The sequence below is a fragment of the Dendrobates tinctorius genome, unplaced genomic scaffold, assembly GCF_039654945.1.
Source record: "Dendrobates tinctorius isolate UK_male_01 unplaced genomic scaffold, ASM3965494v1 ptg000063l, whole genome shotgun sequence".
Taxonomy (NCBI): domain Eukaryota; kingdom Metazoa; phylum Chordata; class Amphibia; order Anura; family Dendrobatidae; genus Dendrobates; species Dendrobates tinctorius.
Window position 1 is genome coordinate 17,041,262 of NW_027361731.1, and position 24,340 is coordinate 17,065,601.

Genomic DNA, 24,340 nt, shown 5'->3' on the forward strand with positions numbered 1-24,340 from the left:
CAGAAGGAATCAACTGTTTTTCCAGGATAACCTTGGATGTGGCTTGATTCATACGTCCTTCACAAAGATTAACCTGCCCAATTCCAGCCTTGCTGAAGCATCACCAGATCAACACCGATCCTCCACCAAATTTCACAGTGGGTGCAAGACACTGTGGCTTGTACACCTCTCCAGGTCTCCATCTAACCATTAGATGACCAGGTGTTGGGCAAAGCTGAAAATTAGACTCATCAGAGAAGATTACCTTACTCCAGTCCTCTATGGTCCAATCCTTATGGTCTTTGGCAAACTTCAGCCTGGCTCTCCTTTGCTTCTCATTGATGAATGACTTTTTTCTAGCTTTACATGACTTGAGCCCTGCCTCTAAGAGCCTGTTACAAACTGTTCTTGCCGTGCACTTCACCCCAGCTGCCATTTGCCATTCCTTTTGTAGGTCACTTGATGTCATCACGCGGTTGCTGAGTGACATTCGAATAAGATGACGGTCATTCCGGTCAGTGGAGAGTCGTTTTTGGCCTCTGCCAGTCTGTAGCTTTGTTGCCCCCAATGTCTGCTGCTTGACCTTGTTATAATGGATTCCTGTCTTAGAAATTTTAAGGATGAAGGCAACATGATGCTCACTGTATCTCTGACAGTAAAAACAGAATTGAGTCCTTCTTTCCTCACTCAAGTCGTTTCTTTTCAACTCCTTTGGCATGGTTAAAAGTTATTTTTTCACTCCTATTACTTTTGGGATATTTTTAGCACTTGCTTTGCCATCCAGCTTGTCCTATTGCAAGATGATTGTGAACACCACAGCAGGGATTTTTATACTTTCCTTTGTTAAACTGTGCAGTGGTTTCTTAATTTTTGCCCGAGCTGTATATCGGGCTGCGGGAGCATATATCAGACTTGCGGACATATACCAGAATTGAGGAGCATACAACAGGCTAGAGGGACATATACAAGGATGGGTGAGCATATACCAGGATGTGGCACCATATATCAGGACTAGCTATTGAACCCGTTCTACGCCCGAGTTGTGAGCATTTTTATTGCTACATTTTTGTGCTATGTTATAGGGATCCTGTCACCAGAAATAACATTGTTAACCTGCAGATATGAGGTCAATCTGCAGGTTAACAGTGCTATTACGTTGCCTGGTGATCGCACACAGCCGAATGCAGAGTGTCATGATCCAGTGTTGGATCTGGCGGTATTAAAAGCACAAAGTGAACTTTTTTTACTTTGGTTGAGTTCAAAGGTGTTTTGACTGTCCCCGGTGGTGGTTAGCGGTATCGCACCTTAGGTTTAGGTTAGGTTGCACTTAATTAGGAATCAGGTGTGACTCCCTATAAAGGTGTGCTCAGGGTGTTCACTCACTGCTGGTGATATTTCTTGCTGAGTTGTTGGAGAGCCTGGTGGAAGGATGGAGCGGGATAGGAGTCCTGCGCAGTCAGCCAGAGAGAATGAGTGCCAGCTAATGGTGTCTGCAGGAAGGACTGGCATGGCTTGGTGGAGTCGCAGTTTATGGTGTCGGCGGGAAGTGCGGGCATGGCTTAGAGGAGTGGCGACTAGGAAGAGAGTTGCACTCAGCATGCTCTACTTGGTTGCTGAGAACTGGACTCGAGCATGCTTGGATTCTTGGCAGAGGCTGGACTCATCTTGGGACTCTGTGTACTGGACTGCTGCAAGTGGTGATGGACTCTGCTCCCAGGCTGCACGATGGTGATGGATCCAGTTATGTGATGGATCAGGGTGGAGGAGAAGATGCACACAGGTGGTGGGCTCTGTTGCTAGGAGCGCACGCAACAGAGCAAAGATAAGTGGTGTTTCCCCTGTATTGTCTCTTTCCTCATGTGTGTTGTTAGTGCAGTGGTGGGATTAGTCTCCACACCGACCTATTCCCTAGTGAGGGTTTAGGCTCAGGGCGAGCAAGGGCGTTAAGGTACGCGTGCGGCGACAGGTGCGGAGCCTGTTTAGGGAATGTGAGGAGTGTAGGGACACTGGCTCAGGGGAGTGCAGGAGGTCTCCATTTCCCCATTCCCTATCGCAGGGCCCACCATTGTTAAAGTTTCCCAGGTTCCCCCCTTATTATTTAAATTCGCCGTACTGGAGGCGGTGTTTCCAGAAATGTATATGTTAACGTGTAATACCTAAATTCGCCAGGTGGAGGCGGCGTATCCACCTGCACGTACTATTATTTAAATTCGCCCCACTGGAGGCGGTGTATCCAGGGTCACGTGTGTTATGGGTTCGCCTTGCGGCATCATCTGCGACCCGACACACGTGATCATGACATTATCACCAGCCCTTACTTTTTTTTTCTGGTGAGCCTTGGCCATGTGGAGACCTGTGGTAATTGCTGCCGGGCCTCACTGAGGTGCAGTGGGGAGCGGCAAGGTCTGTTTAAGCCACTGCAGCAGCAGTTATCAGGGTCTGGGGCCTCTGCTCAGATAACCAGAGAAACAAAAATGGCGGCTGTGGTCTGGCAAAAGCCCCTAGAGTCGCTGATGGGGAGCGGGACTTGCTCTTGCACGGGGAGGTACCCAGGCGGGTGGGAGGAATGGTGCCCCACGGAGCTGCCTGGTATTCCCCGAGGTGAAGGGGTACATCCCTGTGGTGAGCAGACTAGGTGTGTAGTCGCTGCTGGGGAGCGGGACTTGCTCTTACAGGGGACGCACCCAGGCAGGTGGGAGGAATGGTGCCCCACGGAGCTGCCTGGCATTCCCCGAGGTGAAGGGGTACGTCCCTGTAGTGAGCAGATTGGTGAATAGTCCGCGGGGCTCATGCCAAATCTTCGATGCCGCCCCTCCTGGTCGTGTGGAGGCGACCAGCGAGATATATATTTTCCTCCATATTCCTGCGGCTATGGTACTAAAACCCCCTAGAGTCGCTGCTGGGGAGCAGGACTGGTTCATGCAGGCGGGCGCACCCAGGCAGGTGGGAGGAATGGTGCCCCACGGAGCTGCCTGGTATTCCCCGAGGTGAGGGGGTACGCCCCTGTGGTGAGCTGACTGGTGTGAGTCCGCGGGGTTTTACGCCAAATCTTCATACCATCGAAGAAGCCGCCCTCCTGGTCGTGTGGAGGCGACCAGCGAGAGTATATTTCCTCCATTTCCCGGTCCCCTTCTCCTCCTGGTGTGTGCAGCAGGTGTGCTGCGGGGGAGTAGGGACAAATCTCTACCCTCGCCATTAACCAACCCTAAGAGGCGCAGTCCTCATGGAAAGGGTTGGAGGGTGGTGTCCCTTGGTGAATAGTGGGGGTGTGAGTGTGGTGACACAGGGGGACGCTTCAGTCAAGTCCAGAGTGAGGTCACCAAAAAAAATGACAAATGTATGTGTGCAATAAACGTTCAGGTCCGGACCTGTGTGTGGACGAGCATGTATGGTTGCCACCAAAAAACATCTTGTGGAAATCTGTTGTGGAGTCTGATCAGCTCTGAGCAAACCTACACATACATTAACTCGTTCCCCAGGTCGGCGCTGTGGAGATGAGTGGTGCCTCCAAAAGGAACATATATTGCCAATATCAGTGGTGTTTGTCTTAAACCTGAAGTGTCAAGGAATGGTGGGGTGAACTCAGGGTCTGGGCGTCCCCGCTGTAGGTGTTTCCCTAATGAGGGGTGGTCTTGAGGGTCCAGAGGCCCCTCATTAAGGAGGGGGTACTGTCATGATCCAGTGTTGGATCTGGTGGTATTAAAAGCACAAAGTGAACTTTTTTTTACTTTGGTTGAGTTCAAAGGTGTTTTGACTGTCCCCGGTGGTGGTTAGCGGTATCGCACCTTAGGTTTAGGTTAGGTTGCACTTAATTAGGAATCAGGTGTGACTCCCTATAAAGGTGTGCTCAGGGTGTTCACTCACTGCTGGTGATATTTCTTGCTGAGTTGTTGGAGAGCCTGGTGGAAGGATGGAGCGGGATAGGAGTCCTGCGCAGTCAGCCAGAGAGAATGAGTGCCAGCTAATGGTGTCTGCAGGAAGGACTGGCATGGCTTGGTGGAGTCGCAGTTTATGGTGTCGGCGGGAAGTGCGGGCATGGCTTAGAGGAGTGGCGACTAGGAAGAGAGTTGCACTCAGCATGCTCTACTTGGTTGCTGAGAACTGGACTCGAGCATGCTTGGATTCTTGGCAGAGGCTGGACTCATCTTGGGACTCTGTGTACTGGACTGCTGCAAGTGGTGATGGACTCTGCTCCCAGGCTGCACGATGGTGATGGATCCAGTTATGTGATGGATCAGGGTGGAGGAGAAGATGCACACAGGTGGTGGGCTCTGTTGCTAGGAGCGCACGCAACAGAGCAAAGATAAGTGGTGTTTCCCCTGTATTGTCTCTTTCCTCATGTGTGTTGTTAGTGCAGTGGTGGGATTAGTCTCCGCACCGACCTATTCCCTAGTGAGGGTTTAGGCTCAGGGCGAGCAAGGGCGTTAAGGTACGCGTGCGGCGACAGGTGCGGAGCCTGTTTAGGGAATGTGAGGAATGTAGGGACACTGGCTCAGGGGAGTGCAGGAGGTCTCCATTTCCCCATTCCCTATCGCAGGGCCCACCATTGTTAAAGTTTCCCAGGTTCCCCCCTTATTATTTAAATTCGCCGTACTGGAGGCGGTGTTTCCAGAAATGTATATGTTAACGTGTAATACCTAAATTCGCCAGGTGGAGGCGGCGTATCCACCTGCACGTACTATTATTTAAATTCGCCCCACTGGAGGCGGTGTATCCAGGGTCACGTGTGTTATGGGTTCGCCTTGCGGCATCATCTGCGACCCGACACACGTGATCATGACACAGAGGAGAGAAAATGAACTTTATTCTCACTAGTATGGTCATTTACAAAAAAGAGTTTGCTCTTTTCTGCATCAAGATACGTGTTTATTCTTCCCAAGTGAGCTCATCCAACAAACACATCACGTAAAGTAGGGTATCAATAATCAATTGTGTACAGAAGGTATAGAGAAACACCTTTGTACATAGAACTTCATATGCTGCCATGTCACGTCTCACCATGACTACTCTGTAATGCTCTTGTACTGGCATGCTCCTGCACTGTCACTTTTCTAACCAGCCTTCACAATATAGTCCATGGCTGCGCTGGTGGAGATGCTGCACTAAATTCACAGCGTCACTTAGTTCATTGTGTAAGAGTCAAATTAGCCAATCTGTTATTACCAGAGCTAAGTTGTTACCCGGTTTTGATTAGATTACCGGACCCTACTTCTAAATCCTTTCCTGATCGGCCTACATATTTATTGTTGACCTCAAAACGGTTTGGCTTCTCACTTGACTGTCCTTCCAGGACCGGTACGGCCGCTAGAAATTCAACATATAATTTTAGTAGAATCTGTGACTGCTCTGCATTTAGTGGTCACTACTCACCTGGGTAGTCATATGTAGGAATCTCCTCTTTACACCGCTCATCACCCCTCACATATGTCTCTGTAGTATTAATATGGGTCAGATCTTCACCCTGAAACAAATATTGTAAAAGTCACAGACAGATGGAGATGTCCCATCTATGATCAGCTCTAATCCTGCCATCTCCACCACTCTCATTACACAAGTATAAAACATATAATACTGGTGGATAAAACAATACTGAGCACAAGACCTTCTCAGCCGTCTACACATCATAGGGGAGATCTCATGGCACCTTCTCTCCATCTACCTGATGATCCTGAGGAACATTGGGATCTTCTTGGTTACAGTCCTGTGGAAGAGGAGGACGGGGACATCTCTCTGGTGTTGTCCTCTTACTGGATAGATCTGGAGGAAGCACATACAGGGACTGAATTCATTCTTTACATACAGATAATTATAGGCCGTGTGTATTTAATCCTGTCTATTACCCGGTGATGTGAGGGACTGGGGAACCTCCATCATGGCATCACTGTACAGATCTTTGTGTCCTTCTAAATACTCCCACTCCTCCATGGAGAAATAGACGGCAACATCCTGACACCTTATAGGAACCTGACACATACAATGATACCGTCATCCCCCCGATCCCTTCATAGCGTTACGGTATAATGTCCCAGCATTCCCAGCAGTGTCACCTCTCCAGTCAGCAGCTCAATCATCTTGTAGGTTAGTTCTAGGATCTTCTGGTGATTGAGGTCCTCAGGTATAAGGGGGTGAGGTGGAGGCCCCGTGATTGGGCTCAGGGGTCTTCCACATCCCTCAGACACAGAGTCCTGACAGCGCTCATTAGAGGTCTTCTTCACTAATATGTAATCCTGGTTATGGAGAGACACATTAATAAATCTCACTACAGACATTCAGAGTTCTCACCTCTCCAGCCATGACATATCTGGAGAACTCTTACAGGAGGTGCCATTGATGAGGAGAGGCTGCCATCTGTTGCCCAGCCAAAATCAAGTGGAATCAAAGTATGCTGAAAGGTTTACAGGGGGAGTGACCTTGAGAAGACCAATGCGGAGACTGTGATAGAAGAGGGCGTCTGCGATTAAGGAGGAACAGTGCGAGTGAGCAGGGCCGTCAATTCTAGCTATCCTCAATGGTACCGGAATCAGCTGGGATTAGGAGTACAGGTTGGCAGGGGGCAGGTTGGTGCGTTAGAGGCTCAACGGGCTTTAAAACACTATTTCACTATTGCGGCCTAGTGGGAAAACCCGGTGACCCCTGCTAGAACCAGAGCTTTGGGAGAGAACTCACTTGGTGGATCCCAAGACTGGGCGCACCATGTTTGTGAAAAGGACACTAACGTTAAATAGTGAAGACTTTCTCGTTTATTCCAAACCTGGTATTCCCTCTACTGTAAAGTTGCATAGCTACTAACACTAATTGTTTAAAAGTTACTGTTGTATATAAATAGAATTATATCAACCCTTGGCTGTTTCCATCTCGTGATCTCTGCTCGTTGCATCCAGACACCCACATTAATTTTGGCATATTCGGCAAGATGAAACATTCACAAACAGATGGCGGACCAGTCTGTGAACCAAGTCCGGCAAGGGAAATATACACTTAGTGGCTATGGTCAGCAACCTTCCCAAGTTCACAGGGAGCAGTGTGTCGCTGTGGGACTGGGCAAAGATGCTGAAAAGAATGCATCCCTTGACGCATTCCATTCAGGCCGAGTTAACCCTCCTGACGCTTAATGGGGAGGCCAGGTTATGTACCACACACCTAGGGATCGTGACACTGTGGAAAACATGATAAAAATCTTGGAGGATATGTATGGTGACACCACAGATTTAAGGCACCTCAGCATGCGGTTGTTCTAGCGGGTTCATGGGAAAGTGAGACCATAGCTTAGCATGTTAATGCATAGCCCATCTCACCAAGAAGACCCAAGACAGGCACCAAGGACTGGATCCCTTGGAAAAAGTGATGTGGGACCAACTCGTTGCTGGACTGAAGGATCCCTCTCTGAAGCAGATCTTAAAAGAGCACCCATGCCGGAATCCTGGTCTGGGCTTTCTTGAGGTAGAGGCCTAAGTTAGAGTCTCGAAAAGAGAGGCCCCTGTTCTCACCGCCGCGGTCCGGAGTGACGGAGTGGTCATCTCTGAGTCAACACTTACTGATTCTGACTGGATGCAGGATTTATATCAAGAGATTTGGGACATTCGAGGTGAGCTGTGCAGCATCAAGGGGACCCTTGCTGCCAATCTTCTTGCAGATCACTCAACTTCACGTGAGAGGAGGTTATAGCAGAAAAGTCGCTCCATCAAGACCACATCATGCCAAGTATGTAGTCCATCAGCGGAATGCAAGCAAGAGTGTTGAACCTGTGGTGGAAGGGGACACATTTCAAGACACTGTCCGAATCGAGAAAGGAGTAGACGGGGTGCCCATTAAACTAATGCACCCCACGATCGTGGAGCATACCATGTGGTTTCGGGCCTCAGAGGGGGAAGAGAGAATTATGAGGATATTGTCTCTGAGAGACCCATTACCTGGGCTGAATTCAATGGGCAACACATTCACTGCTTGGACACAGGGTCTCAGTTGACCACAATGCCTGAGGCATATTTCCCAAAGTTGCGTGCTCCTGAAAAGAACACAGCAGCCGACTGGTGGCGGCTAATCAACTGCCTATCCCAGGAGCAGGAGTAGTGTGGATGTCTGTCTGGGTGTGCAGGAAGGATTTGGGCCGAAAAGAAATAGTGTCGACAAGGGGGTCCGAAGGCGGAGGACCCACTGAAACCCTGGGCATGAATGTGCTAAAAGAAGTGGGACAATCTTTAGCTGAGGGCCCTGATAAAAACAATTGGACCCGTGTCACACATGACCCGGCAAGTAAGAAAGTGTTCCAGCAACTAGGGAGAGTCAGCGAAATACAGAAGTTACCCGCTGCATCCCAGTATCTCGGCGAAGTACTGATACCACCAGAATCCACATTGACAGACAGTGGGTTAGATTGTACTCACTATGCCGGTACTGGCCCACATATCCTTAGAGGATGTGGACATACATATTGAGCCTATAGAGGGAGAAGAAGTGATCTCCGGATTATTGGTAGCCAACACCATGGCCACCGTGCGACAGGGACGAGTAGAGGTGCGTTGTAAAAATTTAAGTGGAGCAATTCTACACTTGATACCCCAACAAGAAGTGGCTCGAATTTGATTAATGCCGGACGATATCCCCAGAGATGATGCTACAGGACTGACACCTGTGGGAAGAGACCCATAGGCCTTAGTGCTGTCGCTTGATGGTCAGGAAAACCGAAGCGAACCACTGGCTGGACTTCACCTGTTGGAACAGATGGAGGCCAACCTCAAAGAGTTTTCCTCGAGATAAGTTGTGCAGGTTTAACAGTTATTACAGCGATATCGAGAGGTGTTTGCACAGCATCAAGATGACTTAGGGTGCATCCATGCTATTCCTCATGCGATCCCTACAGTTACCACTGCTCCCATTCGAGAGGGGTATCGGCAGATCCCACCTCAGATGTACCAAGAGGTGAAAGAACTGTTGGCCCACATGCTGCACAATGGTGTGATCCGCGAGAGCCAGAGTCCCTGTGCGGCCCCCATTGTGTTAGTTCGGGAAAAGGATGGTACCCTGCATGATTTTCTGCGTGGACTACTGGAGGCTGAAAGTGTGTACTGTACGGGACTCCTATCCCTTGCCCAGAATTGAGGAGTCCCTATCTGAGTTAGGAAAAGCCAAATATTTTTCCTCACTTAATTTAGCCAGTGGCTATTGGCAAGTCCCAGTGGCTGAGAAGAACTGCCAGAAAACAGCCTTTGTCCTCCATATGGAACAGTTCGAGTTCAATCTAATGCCTTTCAGACTGACGAATGCACATGGAACCTTTCAGCGGTTTATGGAAAAATGCTAGGCAGACCTGAACTTGGAAGCCACTTTGATCTATCTTGATGACATAATCATTTATTCTGCCACGTTCGAAGAGCATCTTCTCCGGCTGGAGCGGCTTCAAAGACAAGGATTCAAAATAAAGTCCCAGAAGTGTCACCTATTCAAGTGTGAAATTGAATACTTCAGACACACCGTGTCTAGTGAGTCAGTTTACCCCACGACAGAGAAGGTGGCTGCAGTAGTAAAGTGGCCCACGTCTACTGACTTGAGAGAACTGTGACCGTTCCTAGTGCTAGCCGGTTACTACTGCAAGTTCATAAGGGACTTTGCCAAGATTGCGGTACCACTGAACGAGTTGTTGTGGGTCATGGCTGGGGGAGCCAAATGTCAATCAACTCAATGGGGTACATGACAAGGGGGAAGTATTTCAGGCATTGACAGATGCCCCAATCTTGGCGTACCCTGACTTCTCACAGCCCTTTGTGCTGTACCCTGATTGAAGCCTATAAGGACTGAGGGCGGTATTGGTTCAGGTAAAATAAGAAAGAGAGCTGGTGATTACGTATGCCAGAAGGTCACAGAGAGAAAGAAGAAGCTGGACAATTACAATTCATTCAAACTGAAGTCGCTGGTGCTGATATGGGCCATGACTGAGAAATTCACTGAGTATTTGTCGAGGTTAGAAATACCCGTGTGGACAGACAACAACCCACTGGCCTGCCTAGAAAATGCGAAGCTGGGAGCGTTAGAACAGCGGTGGGTTGCAAGGATGTTTAAATACCAGTACAAGATCTCCCATTTGTCACAGAATATGCAAATAGACGCCTTGTCCCGAATCACCCATGCCGGACCGAAGACAGACATAGATGAAGAGCTTGAAAGTGATGAAATCCCGGATTTTAGGCAGTTCGTTGTGACTGTAGTAACTGCTCAGGAGTCTAGAGCAGAACCCAGACCCATCCAAATTATTGGCCATTCAAGGGACGAGTGGATACACTTGCAACAGTCTGATCCAGAGCTGGCAAGGCTGAGGAAGTGGGTCGCTCTGGTGCAAAGGCCTGATCAGGAAGCTAGGGCTGCTTCACCCACAAGTTCTCTGCAGATCTTGAGGCAGTGGGAAAGGTTCTTCCTGAAAGATGGCCTGCTGTGCTGAAGGATACAACTTCCTTGAGATTTCAATGTTACCTGGCAACTAGTGGCTCCAGAAGAGCTGAAAGTACTGCTGGTTAAAGAAGTTCCTGAGAAAGGTGACCACTTCAGTCTAGAGAAGACATTTAGGGCCCTGCAATGACTGGTGTACTTGCCTCAACTGCGGCAGAAGGTCAAAGGAGTTTGACAAATATGTCACTGGTGTAAGCTGAACAAACCCTGGAACAGAGGGCTCCTGTTCAGGCTATTCGAACCACTGCGCTTTTAGAGGTCCTGATGATCGACTATCTGATGATCAAAAGTTCATACAATGTCTACGGGTGTTGCTTGGTGAAGACCAAGATCATGGTGGTGACTCCCACCCTGGATCAGACAGCTGAAGCTGCAGCCATAGTCATCTGTCAAAACTTAATTCGCATATATGGATGCCCGAAGAGAATTCATTCCAACCAAGGGGCCTGCTTCCAGGGACGAGCGATAGCTGAACTGTATTGCATTTAAGGAAACGACAAATCCAGAACCTGGTTGAGCAGAAGTTTTGGGAAATGGAATATTCAAATCGATCCCCACTGTCAGGAGGACAACTTCAGCCACTGCACCGTGTATTGGTTTAGGACAAACGACCCGGGAAAAAGCTGGATCATCGTTGGGAGGCTGTACCCTACCAAGTGGTGAGGAAGATTCACCCAAATAACTCAGTCTACGAGATTTTTCCTGAGGGAGATGACGTCGTAACACCTCAGGTATTGCACAGGAATATGCTGTAACCCTGCTCTTCTGAAGGAGGAGACCGTAACGAGGCTGGGCTCCCAACTGAAGTGGTTGAGGTCACGCAAAGCGCAGTCTTAGAGGAAGAGAAAGAATAACTTGCAGGGCTGATGAGTTCACTGGAGATGCCGTTGCCGCTTTCGAGTGGGAGAGAAAACTCACTTGGAGTCAATATATGACCTCAAGTGGCTGAGTCTCCAAGTACCCCAGACATGCCTCTACAGAAAGAGCTCAGCGGAACTGAGCTGGTTAATGCCAGATTTCCCCCTGCCTGGTCCCTCATACATCAGAACACCAAGGAGTGTGTTCACCTGTTGACCGAACTCAGCCTACCTGCGGGAAAAATTTTAACTCGAAAGAATTACACTTGCCCAAGGACTGGCGAGCAAAAAGGGGGGAAGAATGTAACAAGAAGCCATGACATATCTGGAGGACTCTTGCAGGAGGTGCCATTGATGAGAGGCTGCCATCTGCTGGCCAGCTGAAATCAAGTGGAACCAAAGTATGCCAGAAGGTTTGCAAGGGGAGTGTGCTGGACTGGATCAGGTGACCCACAGAAAAAACTAACCTGCTATAAAAGCTCTGCGAACCCATACATGAGGAGATTTGGTGCCAGGGAAGAGGGAGGACAGACATGCTCCAGAGACACCGCTGTGACCAGTGTTGCAGGCCTCGGGGAGTCTACACCACCCAGGTGTTGTTCACCACTTGGCAAGGTCTGGATTCCCCAGAAGCTATCCCCAAGAATGGCTTACACTGGTCAGATACAGAAGCTGCGCCCTGCGCTGGTCAAGTCTCTGAGGCTCGACTATGCCTGTCAAGAGCTGATGCCCAGTCCTCTTCGCCTTGAACCTGAGAGACTTATGCCGATGATCAACCTGAGGAGACCCGTGTTGAAAATGCGACAGGAGAGGCACGCCTGCAATTGCGGAGGAACGGTGCAAGTAAGCAGGGCCGTCACTTCCAGTTATTATCAATCGTACCGGGATCAGCTGGGATTAGTACAGGTTGGTAGGGTGCCGGTAGGTGCGTGGGAGGCTTAAAGTGCTTTAATAGACTGCACCAGGAAGAAACTTGAGGCCTAGTGGGAAAACCCGGTGACCCCCGCTAGGGCTATAGCTTTGAGTGAGAACTCACGTGATGACTCCCAAGTCTGGGCGCACTACCTTTGTCGAAAGGACACAAATGTTATAGTGAAAGACGTTCTTGTTTATTCTAATCCTGTTGTTACTCCATCTACTGTAATATTGCACAGCTAATAACACTAATTGATTAAAAAAGTTACTGATGTATATAAATAGCATTATATCACCCCCTGAATGTTTCCACCTCGTGATCTCTGCTCGTTGCATCCAGACACCTGCATTACAATGTAATTTGATGTCATCAGAATCTCTCACCTCTCCAGTAAGCCGGAAGAAGATCTCTAGGGTGAGCTGTAACATCCTCTCCGCCATCTTGTCTCTGTCCATATCCATCCTAGAAGGGTCAAGGCAGATTTTGTTGTAGATGTCAACGTAAAAGATAAATTTTATCAGGAACCTGAATGTAAAATCATACAAGATACTATGGAAAAAAACCAACAAATTACTGGGTTGGTACTGCTAGTAGAGAGCAATAACCTAAAATGTAGAGCTCATATTGTAACACCTTTACAGGCGCCTCTTCATGGTTTTCCCTCTCCCTCCATGCAGGGACGCCGGCATATTCACCGCCCCAGTCAAGCAGCATAGTCCCCGGCGTGTTCCCCGCTTCCTGGCCTGTGTGTGCGCACCGCACCTCCCAGTGCGCACTCCCGTGTTCTTAAAGGGGCAGCTTTTGCATTTGGTAAAATGCCTCCAGACAACAGCTGGGAGGCATTTAGTTTAAAATTACACTTGCAAGATGGATCCCAACCAATAGCTGGGAGGAATCTTGTTTAAAAGGCACCCTCCCCAATAGGGTGATGTCAAGCACTACAGTGAATTATTAGTAAGTGAGGGGGTCTCTGAGTGAAACTGAGGTCCCCTGGTACTGATGTGGCTAAAGTACTGAACCTGTAGTCCCTGTTCATTTTGCGGACAGTCATGAACCTTGTCCTTGGTTCTAGTGAGGCCAGTGCGTGAAACTTGTCCACATCCTGTGAGCGGCCAGTCCCTGAATCAGTGTCCGAGACCTTTGATTGTAGAAGTCCAGGTATATGGGGACTCCGATATCACACATTCAGACTCCGAATTAGGCTGGGATCACACTTGCGAGTGTGATGCGAGAAACTTGCATCAATACCCGGTACTGCCGCCGGCACTCGGGAAGGGAATGTGCGGCTGTATGTATTTCTATGCAGCCGCAGAGTCCCGAGTGCTCGCAAGTGTGACCCCGGCCTTTGTCTGTGTTAGTAACTGTTGTATAGAGGATCCCGAACTTAGTAGTCTGAAAGCAGCACCAGTCCTCTCCATGTCTGCGTACCTGACCCCTTGGGTCAGCAGCAGCAGTACGGTGGACTGCCTAGGAGGGGTACCTGGTGGCCACCTGCAGCCAAGTCTTAGTCCACCATCAGGAGCTTCAGTGAACACCTGGTGTAGCGCTACGCTCTCATAGATAAGCCTGGCACAGTGGGCCCACGAACCACATACAGCATCTGTGTGCTTAACATAGACATCAAGTAACTTTCTCATTTCAGTTGGGATCACAAAAAAAGTTGGCCTGCACCATAGAACACCCCAATGAATACTGGTTGATTACCAACAAGCCTGGATGGTGGGAGCCCCACTGGGGTGTATGATACCAGCAGTCCCCAGAAAATATAGTTGTCAGGAACACCGCACTGCACTTGCTCACTGAGCCAGGGCGCGTGTCCTGAGTACAAAGACTGTGCACAAAGATACCTGCGGAGCGAGCAGCAGTGGTGACAATGCATGCTCCAGGACCTGAACCACGTGGCTGCTGGGGGCGTGGCCCAAGCTCCACAGAGCTAGGAGCTGCAGGGAAACTCCTAGAAGGGTAACTACAGGACAATGTTACCAAGGAGCATAGACAGACAGATACCAGATCAAGCCGGGTCAAAGCACGAGATAGCAGGACAGTACCAAAGGGATTAGACAGAAAGAATAGTCAGGACGTAGCAATAGATCAGAAAACCAGAACAGGTATTAGACGGTACAATAGGGGTAAACTGTAACAGAGTAACGATAGCCAAGCCAGGAGGTCAGAACCAGAAAAGACAATGGTACCAAAAACGAGATACGGAGTACAGAGTGAAGGAACAGGCCGGGTCATACAAGGGAAGCAAACAAACAATGCAGAGTACACACACACCAGGGGTCAGACACACCAGAATAGCAGTATAACTGACAGAGAATGCCAGTATGGAGTGAGCATAAATACCCCTCCCAGATCCAAAGAGAGGCCGGCAATGTTAACCCTGTCAGAACAGGACATTAACCATGTCCTAACCATGACAGTACCCCCCTCTTAATGGGGGGCCAACGGACCCCAGGTTTCTCAGGGTACCTGGCATGAAAAGCCCGCACCAGTCGATCAGCGTGCACCGAACTGGCCAGAACCCACGATCGAGCCTCAACGGAATATCCCTTCCAATGGATAAGGTACTGAAGTCTCCGGCGCACCCACCGCGAATCAATGATGCGCCCTACCTCGTACTCGAGTTGACCCTCTACCAACACTGGTGGAGCCACGGATGAGGGATCTTCTCTAACTGTCCCCACAGGTTTTAATAGGGACCTGTGGAAGACGTTAGAGATTTTGAAGGAGGTGGGCAACTGTAATCTGTATGCCACCGGGTTGATCACCTCTACAATCTTGTATGGGCCAATAAATTTGGGGCTCAACTTCATAGAGGGTATTTTAAGTTTGATGTTACGAGTGGACAACCAGACTTTTTCCCCCACTGTCAACACAGGAACCACCCCCCTCCTCCTGTCTGCAAAATGTTTGAACTACTTCTGGGCTTTGGAGATGTTCCCCTGTACCTCCTTCCAGTGGGTTTTTAATTGTTGTACCATCCCCTCGGCACCAGGGCAATCCGAATCCATACGGGAAAATTCCCCAAACTGTGGAACAAACCCATAATTGACCAGAAAGGGAGACTTTCCGGTAGACTGATTAACCCGACAGTTGAATGCAAATTCTGCCATGGGCAATACCTCACACCAGTCTTCCTGTCTGGAGGAGGCCAGGCATCTCAGAATCTGCTCCAATGACTGGTTGGTGCGTTCCGTTTGTCCGTTAGATTCCGGGTGATAGGCAGAGGAGAATGACAACGTGACCCCCAACTTCATACAAAACGCTCTCCAAAACCTGGCCACAAATTGCACACCCCTGTCCAACACCACGTTCACAGGCACTCCATGCAGTCGAACAATGTGCTGTATAAACAAATGAGCCAAGGTTTCAGCAGATGGTAACGCAGGTAATGGCACAAAGTGGGCTTGCTTAGAAAATCTATCAACCACTACCCATACCACTGAGTTGCCCTTGGAAGGTGGAAGGTTAGTGATAAAGTCCATGGACAGGTGTGTCCATGGTTTATCTGGAATTGGCAAAGGCACCAATTCCCCGGCTGGCCGGACCTGAGAGCTTTTAGAGCACGCGCACACCCCACAAGTATTCACAAACCTTTTTATATCAGTACCCATAGAGGGCCACCAAAAACCCCTAGCTACTGCCCCCCGGGTAGCTGCAATACCAGGGTGTGCACTTAACATAGAGTCATGAAATTCTTGAAGGAGTGTGGGACGGAATTGTTCGGGTACAAACAATTTACCTGGGGGTTTATTTCTGGGAGCTTGTGCTTGTGCTTCCAGAATCTCTCTCTGTAACTCAGAGATTTCGGCTACAACCACTCCCGGTTGAAGAATGGAGGAAGGAGGTTCTGGAGGGGACACAGAATCAAAACTTCGGGATAAGGCATCTGCCTTTACATTTTTAGACCCTGGTCGGAACGTGATGGTAAATTGAAAGCGAGAAAAAAAAAGTGCCCACCGAGCCTGTCTGGGGGTCAATCTCTTAGCAGACTCGATATAGGCCAGGTTTTTATGATCAGTGATGACCGTAGTGGGATGAGCGGCCCCCTCCAAAAAATGCCTCCATTCTTCAAAGGCCAATTTAACTGGTAACAGTTCCCTGTTACCGACATCATAGTTTCTCTCGGCCGACGAGAACTTCTTAGAGAAAAAGGCACAGGGTTTGAGGTTAGTCAGGGTAGAGGGGCCCTGTGACAATACTGCCCCCACCCCCACCTCCGAAGCGTCGACCTCAACGATAAAAGGTCTTGACGAATCGGGTTTTACCAACACAGGGGCTGTAGTAAAACACTTCTTTAATGCCAGGAAGGAATTTTTTGAGGCCACAGACCAACTTTTTACATCTGCCCCTTTAAGAGTGAGGTCCGTCAAGGGTTTTACCACCTGCGAGAACCCTTTAATGAACTTCCTATAATAATTAGCGAAGCCCAGAAATCGCTGCAACCCCTTCAGGTCATGAGGCTGCACTCAATCTGTAATAGCCTGAACCTTCCCTGGATCCATGCGGAATCCCTCCCCGGATACAATTACACCCAGAAAAGACAGTTCTTGCATAAAAAATGAGCACTTCTCCAGCTTAGCATACAAATGGTTCTCCCGGAGTCTCATAAGCACCGTACGCAGATGATGCAAGTGTGACTGACTGTCCTCAGAGTAAATCAAGATGTCATCCAGGTAAATGACTACATAACGTCCAATCAGGTCAGAAAAAACAACATTAATAAAGTTCTGAAAAACTGCAGGAGCATTAGTGAGGCCGAAGGGCATAACCAGGTTTTCAGACAGCCCCTCAGTTGTCAGGAACGCTGTTTTCCATTCGTCCCCCTCCCGGATCCTTATAAGGTTATAAGCCCCTCGTAGATCGAGCTTAGAAAACCATTTGGCCCCCGTGAGTTGATCGCATAGATCAGGAATCAACGGGAGAGGGTACGTGTTCTTAACAGTAATTTTGTTCAGTTCTCGAAAGTCGAGGCACGGTCGCAACCCACCATCTTTTTTCTTTACAAAGAAAAACCCCGCTGCCACGGGTGAGACCAAGGGCCGAATATGCCCCTTGCGAAGGCTTTCTTTAATGTACTCTTTCATAGCTTGGCGCTCAGGCCCGGACAAATTAAACAAACGAGCTTTGGGTAATTTGACTCCAGGTACTAAATCGATAGCACAATCATATGGTCTGTGGTGGGAGTGCCTCGGCCTCGCTTTCGGAAAACACATCTTTAAGGTCTCTCAGGTACTCCGGAATACCCTCCAGACCGACAGATGACACAGATACAGATTTTATCGGATTGACAAAAGGAACCGGGTTACAACACAGACCATTATCATTACATCCCCAACGGGTGATCTCCCCCTTCACCCAATCAATAAGAGGATTGTGGCATTGCAACCAGGGCATTCCCAATACCAGTCCTGCAGGCAGATTATTCATAACGAAACAACTTAAATTTTCCACATGAGTGGAACCCACTTTCATAGAAAAAACTTCAGACATAAAACAAATTCCATCCCGAGTAAGAGGGGATGAATCCACAGCCACGATTTTAACAGGGTCTTTTAACCTGACTGTCCCTATCTTATTAAGAGTCACAACTTGGGCATCAATCAGATTAATGGAGGAACCACAGTCAACAAAGGCGGTGGTCATAACAGGACCGCCAGCAATTTTCAATTCAACCTGGAGGACCATTTTTATACGTGAGAAAAAATGTACCTGGGAGTCTGGACAACCTCCTCGATTGTTGCCCAGACTCAGTCGTTTCTCTGAAGAAGGGCAGGAGGGACAATTCCTTTTCCAATGTCCAGAGGCTCCACAGTAAAAACATAGTAGGTTGTCTCTGCGGTGCCATCTCTCTTTCTCCTTAACCGAGACTGACCCAACGTTCATGGGCTCAGATACGGGTGAAGTGTCACACAATTTGGGGTACAAGGGAGACTCTTGTTGCATCAATCCTCTAGCACGGAGTCTCCGGTCCATACGGACCGCCTGCATCATGGCGTCCTCCAGGGTATCAGGAGGCGGATGTAATGCCAGAATCATAGAATCATAGAATCGTAGAGTTGGAAGGGACCTCCTGGGCCATCTGGTCCAACCCCCTGCTCAAAGCAGGATTCTCTAAATCATCCCAGCCAGAGCGTCCTGCAGACGGTCAGAAAGGCCCCTGCGAAACAACCCCCTCAGGGCGGCATCATTCCAGGATACTTCGGCGGTCCAACGTCTAAACTCTGAGCAGAACCATTCAGCAGAGTGCCTTCCCTGTGTCACACTCATCACCATATCCTCTGCCAGACGCACTCTATCAGGCTCGTCATAAATGTGCCCCAGAGCCTCAAAGAACAAGTTCACTGACATACGTTCAGGAGTAGAGGAAGACAGAGAGAAAGCCCATGCTTGCGGAGCCCCCCGAAGTAGGGAAATAATGACCCCCACCCTCTGAAACTCATCCCCGGAGGAGCGGGGCCTTAGAGAAAAAAAAAGCTTGCATCCTTCTCTGAAAGACCTGAACTCCTTTTTATCCCCTGAGAAGGGATCGGGCAATTTGACTGGAGATTCGGGGGACGCTAATGACACATCCCTACCCCCAGAACTAGAAGCCCCTGCATCGACAACCCCCTGCACAGTAACCACCAACTGTTGCTGGGTATGAGCCATCGTGCGCTGTTCCATATTGAGTTTATGGAACATTTGGGTCAGGTGCTTGACCTGATCAGCCAAGGCTTGTATGGGATCCATGAGGATGACACACTTTTTTTTTTTTTCCCTCAGAGGAAAAAAAAAACAAACGGTCAGTTATAATGTCAGGAACACCGCACTGCACTTGCTCACTGAGCCAGGGCGCGTGTCCTGAGTACAAAGACTGTGCACAAAGATACCTGCGGAGCGAGCAGCAGTGGTGACAATGCATGCTCCAGGACCTGAACCACGTGGCTGCTGGGGGCGTGGCCTAAGCTCCACAGAGCTAGGAGCTGCAGGGAAACTCCTAGAAGGGTAACTACAGGACAATGTTACCAAGGAGCATAGACAGACAGATACCAGATCAAGCCGGGTCAAAGCACGAGATAGCAGGACAGTACCAAAGGGATTAGACAGAAAGAATAGTCAGGACATAGCAATAGATCAGAAAACCAGAACAGGTATTAGACGGTACAATAGGGGTAAACTGTAACGGAGTAACGATAGCCAAGCCACGAGGTCAGAACCAGAAAAGACAATGGTACCAAAAACGAGAGACGGAGTACAGAGTGAAGGAACAGGCCGGGTCATACACGGGAAGCAAACAAACAATGCAGAGTACACACACACCAGGGGTCAGACACACCAGAATAGCAGTATAACTGACAGAGAATGCCAGTATGGAGTGAGCATAAATACCCCTCCCAGATCCAAAGAGAGGCCGGCAATGTTAACCCTGTCAGAACAGGACATTAACCATGTCCTAACCATGACAATAGTGATTAAAGGGAACACAGTGAGGACAAATGACAAATACTGCGAGGTACTACTGGTAAGTAGGGAATACACATCAACTAATGAGATTAGAACAATAAGAGAGTCCACAGACTCTCATAATAAACATAGGACATGATATCAGATCAAAAGATATGGTACTAACAATCGTAATAATAGCAGCAAGGAGTCAAATTAATGAAACCACATACAAGATGAACCACACACTCATACAGCGGTTAGAACCTTAATAAAGCCCACAGGCTCTCACAGCATTGAAAACATAGAGCGCTGTGCTCATAATAGAAAAGTGCCTATTGGGTTAAAACATGAAAGGGTAGATGGTGGAAGGCACCTACCGGGATACATGCCGATTGATGGAAGCTCACAGTGGCTCAAACAGACAGATTATGTAGGTGATAACAAAGTCACACTCGGAGCAATGATGCTGCAAGACTGTCCAAGTGTGGTGAGCAGCCTCCCAGACGGCTGAGTGCACGTGAGGTGAAGAGGACACGGTTACGGGGCTGCAAGAGGGCCAAAAAGCAAACCAACGCGTTTCAAATGCTCAAACTGCCTTCTTCGGCAGGATCAGAAAAAAAGTTGAAAATTAATACAGATTAAGGGAATATTGAATGACATAATTCAATACACAGCCTATTGGTTTCTGCTGGGAATCCAAAGAGAAAGAGGGACAAACTATGTATAGCCGCCACGGCAAAATTCCTGACATGCCCATAACTGCACCCATAGCCAGACTCATTTACCATTTTTTCCTACCCTGCCAGGAGGAGATGTCAGAAGGGGGCATGATGGCAGTCAGGGACATTCAGCAGACTGCCCGGGATGACAGGACATAGACCCAAATCTAGGACTGTTCTGCTGAATTCGGGATGGTTGGGACCTATGGATTTATTGCTCATTCCTTCATAGTTGGAGCAGCCAGAACTTTTTCATTTTTACATAAGGTTCACTACATGAGGTCTCGCTTTTTGAGTGAGACGAGCTGTAGTTTATTTTTGTAAAGGCCATTGTGCCAAACCCGTCTGTTAGGCTGTGTTCACACATAACCTGGAACGTTTAGGCTTTCACGCACTTCTTCAACACGGACGTGGGAAGGATGCCTAAGGGAAATGTTATTTTTCTATTTTGTGCTGTAAGACTACCTGGATTAAAGGAATAAATATTCAAAGTTTGAAAATTTTTAAATTTTCTAAAATTTTATCAAAGCGTCTGATATTTTCTTATAGATTGAAGCAAAACATATAAACCTAAATTTACCACTAACAAAATACAATGATTCATGAAAAAACAAATCTTAAAAATCACTGAAAAATTGTTTGCCACATACTGTAAATTGACATGTTAGGCTGGTTTCACATTTGCGTTTTTTTGCGCTGGAAAAAAACGCATACGTGCGCATGCGTTTTTTCCCCTATATTTAACATGGGTGCGCATACCTGCGCGCTGGCATGCGCACGTATGCGATTTTCATGCGCTGCGTTTTTTTGGGGTGTGCGTTTGTATTTTCCAGACGCAGCATGTTGCATTTTTTGGCCCTGCAAAAAAGCGCATGCGCACGTATGCGCACGTTTTGCGCTAAAAATGGCCATTATAGCCTATGGATGCGCATACGTGCGCACTGGCATGCGCATGTAAGCGTTTTTTTAGCGCTGCGTTTTTTTGGTGGTGTCCACTTGTTGTACTAGTTATAATCTTCTAAAGTCAAAAAAAAAAAGTCTATATAAAGGAGGTGCCTGCCAAAACTCTGCCACTACTACACTGACAGATTGGAGAGCAGACAGTCAACAAGGAACCCATCTTCTATCAGCGAAGAATGTGAGTATATTACATTATATGCCTGTCCTTTTAAATTATGTATGTACTAATGATTTTTATTATTTTTACATGCAGTATGTCTTCAGAATCCGAGTATTCCCCATCGCGGCAGGAATTGGCGCAAGCAGACCGTGAGGTGGTTATTTTCGTGCATCTGGTAAGTATATCTGCAGCTTATCCAAATGTCTTACGTTTTTTTCAACTTTTTTAAGACATCGTCATCATCATCTTCTGCGGACGGGACTAGTGAGGGCGAAGAGCAGGAGCAGCGAAGCCAAGTCCCGGTGGTGATACGGAATGTATGTATCAAATGATTTGTAATGTTCTTTATTTTTTATCTTCTATTTTTACTCTTTTTTATGTTTCTTTTTTTGTAACTTTTTATTCAATTTAAATTTGATTATTCTAATGAATGTGTTTTGTCTAGGTTCCACAACGGGATGAAGACGTCTACCTGGATAATGAGCAGCTCATCAGCCTGGTCCAGGAGCGTTCGCCGTTGTGGGACAGCCGTGACCGGCTGCACAAGGACATTGTGGTGACCCGGCGGCTATGGAATGAGGTGGCCGCAGCGTTGATGGATGGCTGGGACAGCGCCACAGCATCCTCCAAAAAGGCGTTTAGTGAGTATTTCCCTGCTCTGTATTGTGCCGCAGTGACTGTTGTCCTTGACGGCACTGTTGGGTTTCGTGCTAGGCATATTCTAGCAGGAAACCCAACAGTGTCATCGGGGTCTACAGTGACTGCTTTAAGTATTGTATTGCTACATTGTGCCGCAGTGACTGTTGTCCTTGACGGCACTGTTGGGTTTCGTGCTAGGTGTATTCTAGCAGGAAACCCAACAGTGTCATCGGGGTCTACAGTGACTGCTTTGAGTATTGTATTGCTACATTGTGCCGCAGTGACTGTTGTCCTTGACGGCACTGTTGGGTTTCGTGCTAGGTGTATTCTAGCAGGAAACCCAAGTGTCATCGGGGTCTACAGTGACTGCTTTGAGTATTGTATTGCTACATTGTGCCGCAGTGACTGTTGTCCTTGACGGCACTGTTGGGTTTTGTGCTAGGTGTATTCTAGCAGGAAACCCAAGTGTCATCGGGGTCTACAGTGACTGCTTTGAGTATTGTATTGCTACATTGTGCCGCAGTGACTGTTGTCCTTGACGGCACTGTTGGGTTTCGTGCTAGGTGTATTCTAGCAGGAAACCCAACAGTGTCATCGGGGTCTACAGTGACTGCTTTGAGTATTGTATTGCTACATTGTGCCGCAGTGACTGTTGTCCTTGACGGCACTGTTGGGTTTCGTGCTAGGTGTATTCTAGCAGGAAACCCAACAGTGTCATCGGGGTCTACAGTGACTGCTTTGAGTATTGTATTGCTATATTGTGCCGCATTGACTGTTGTCCTTGACGGCACTGTTTTTTTTTTTTTAACAACAGTGGACAAAGTCCGAACACGTTGGCGTTCGATCAAGGACCGCTTCAACAGTGATGTTCGTGCTGAGGGCCAGGTTCGCAGTGGATCTGCGTCAAGGACCAGAACTAGATACCGTCACTATCACGCGTTGCAGTTCCTAAGACCGGTCCTTGCCACGAGATCGTAAGTATTATAAATTTTGGGTTTTTATTTTTATTAATCTGTGTTTTTCTAATCCACAGCTGATGCTTCTTGTAAAGGCATGGTAGTAATGATTTTCCTTTCTTCCACAGCACCTGGAGCAGCACCCTGCAACCTGGCCCTGGAGCGGTCCTTCCTCGGACGTCCTCTGACCCGTCCCAGCCATCCGACAGCCAGGAAGCACCTTGCAGGTCAACCACACACACAGCTGGTGACCAGGAAGCTGGGCCATCAGGTGTTCCCCTGTCCCAGGTCTCTGCCACTGGTTATGCGGGCACTACCCGCCAGCGGCAGAGGGCCTTGGACCGGAATGTCTTACCCGAGTTTATGCATTTGAGCGAGGCCTTTAATTCCAGCCTCAAGTCACTGTCCGACAGAGTTGAAAGCGGTTTTGCACTCATGGAACGTGGTTTTAACCACTTTGAACACCGCTTCAATTCTGTAGAACAGCGCCTTGACCGTCTGGAGGCCGACCTCAACAGACCAGCACACCATTTTTTTAGTAAGATTGAAAAGGGCATGGCGGAACACCTTAGTCCTGAGCAACAGCTGAATGTGCTGCAGGCCTGCAACAATGCTTTCTTGCAGGCTATGCAGCATAATCGGTACGGTCAGCAGTCAGTGGTGTCATTTCCACCTGTGCCACCATTGACTCGCTTCACCTCACTACCGACTTGTGCTGCATACCACTGCACGGACACCTCTATTCAAAGCCAGGACACCCACCGTTACACCACCACAAGTCTGAGTGCAGCTGGTCACTTCACCGACACCACCATGGCAAGCGCTGCTCCTGTCTGGAGCACCACCGCCACTCCCATGCATGCGTGGAGCTCAGCCACCACTAGGCAAACATGGAACAGCCCTGCCGCTACAACAACATGTAGTAGCCCTGCCACCAACCACCACTCTGCAAACCTGGACCATCACTGCCGCCACCAGTCCTCCTGCAAGGACGAGCACTGCCAACGAAGAGCAGCAGCAGCAGCCACCTCAGCAGCAGCAGCAGCCACCTCAGCAGCAGCCACCTCAGCAGCAGCAGCAGCAGCAACCACCTCAGCAGCAGCAGCAGCAACCACCTCAGCAGCAGCAGCAGCAACCACCTCAGCAGCAGCAGCAGCAACCACCTCAGCAGCAGCAGCAGCAACCACCTCAGCAGCAGCAGCAGCAACCACCTCAGCAGCAGCAGCAGCAGCCACCTCAGCAGCAGCAGCAGCCACCTCAGCAGCAGCAGCAGCCACACCAGC

The 24,340-nt window shown here is 48.7% G+C and overlaps 2 protein-coding genes across 2 annotated transcripts in view; one reads left to right on the plus strand and one right to left on the minus strand.

The window, feature by feature from the left end:
• The window catches only part of LOC141094316 (oocyte zinc finger protein XlCOF8.4-like), a 45,462-nt gene extending 25,321 nt beyond the window's left edge, over positions 1-20,141 (minus strand). Inside the window, exons 1-6 of the mRNA XM_073580155.1 lie at positions 20,001-20,141; positions 12,576-12,717; positions 6,027-6,206; positions 5,820-5,943; positions 5,639-5,736; positions 5,350-5,440 (exon numbers count right to left, since the gene is read on the minus strand). Of these exons, the coding sequence (XP_073436256.1) occupies positions 5,350-5,440; positions 5,639-5,736; positions 5,820-5,943; positions 6,027-6,206; positions 12,576-12,653 (571 nt within the window). The 5' untranslated portion in view covers positions 12,654-12,717; positions 20,001-20,141. The remainder of the gene's footprint in view (positions 1-5,349; positions 5,441-5,638; positions 5,737-5,819; positions 5,944-6,026; positions 6,207-12,575; positions 12,718-20,000) is intronic.
• The window catches only part of LOC141094226 (uncharacterized), a 754,752-nt gene that overhangs the window by 548,714 nt on the left and 181,698 nt on the right, over positions 1-24,340 (plus strand). The gene's annotated exons all lie outside the window — the stretch shown is intronic.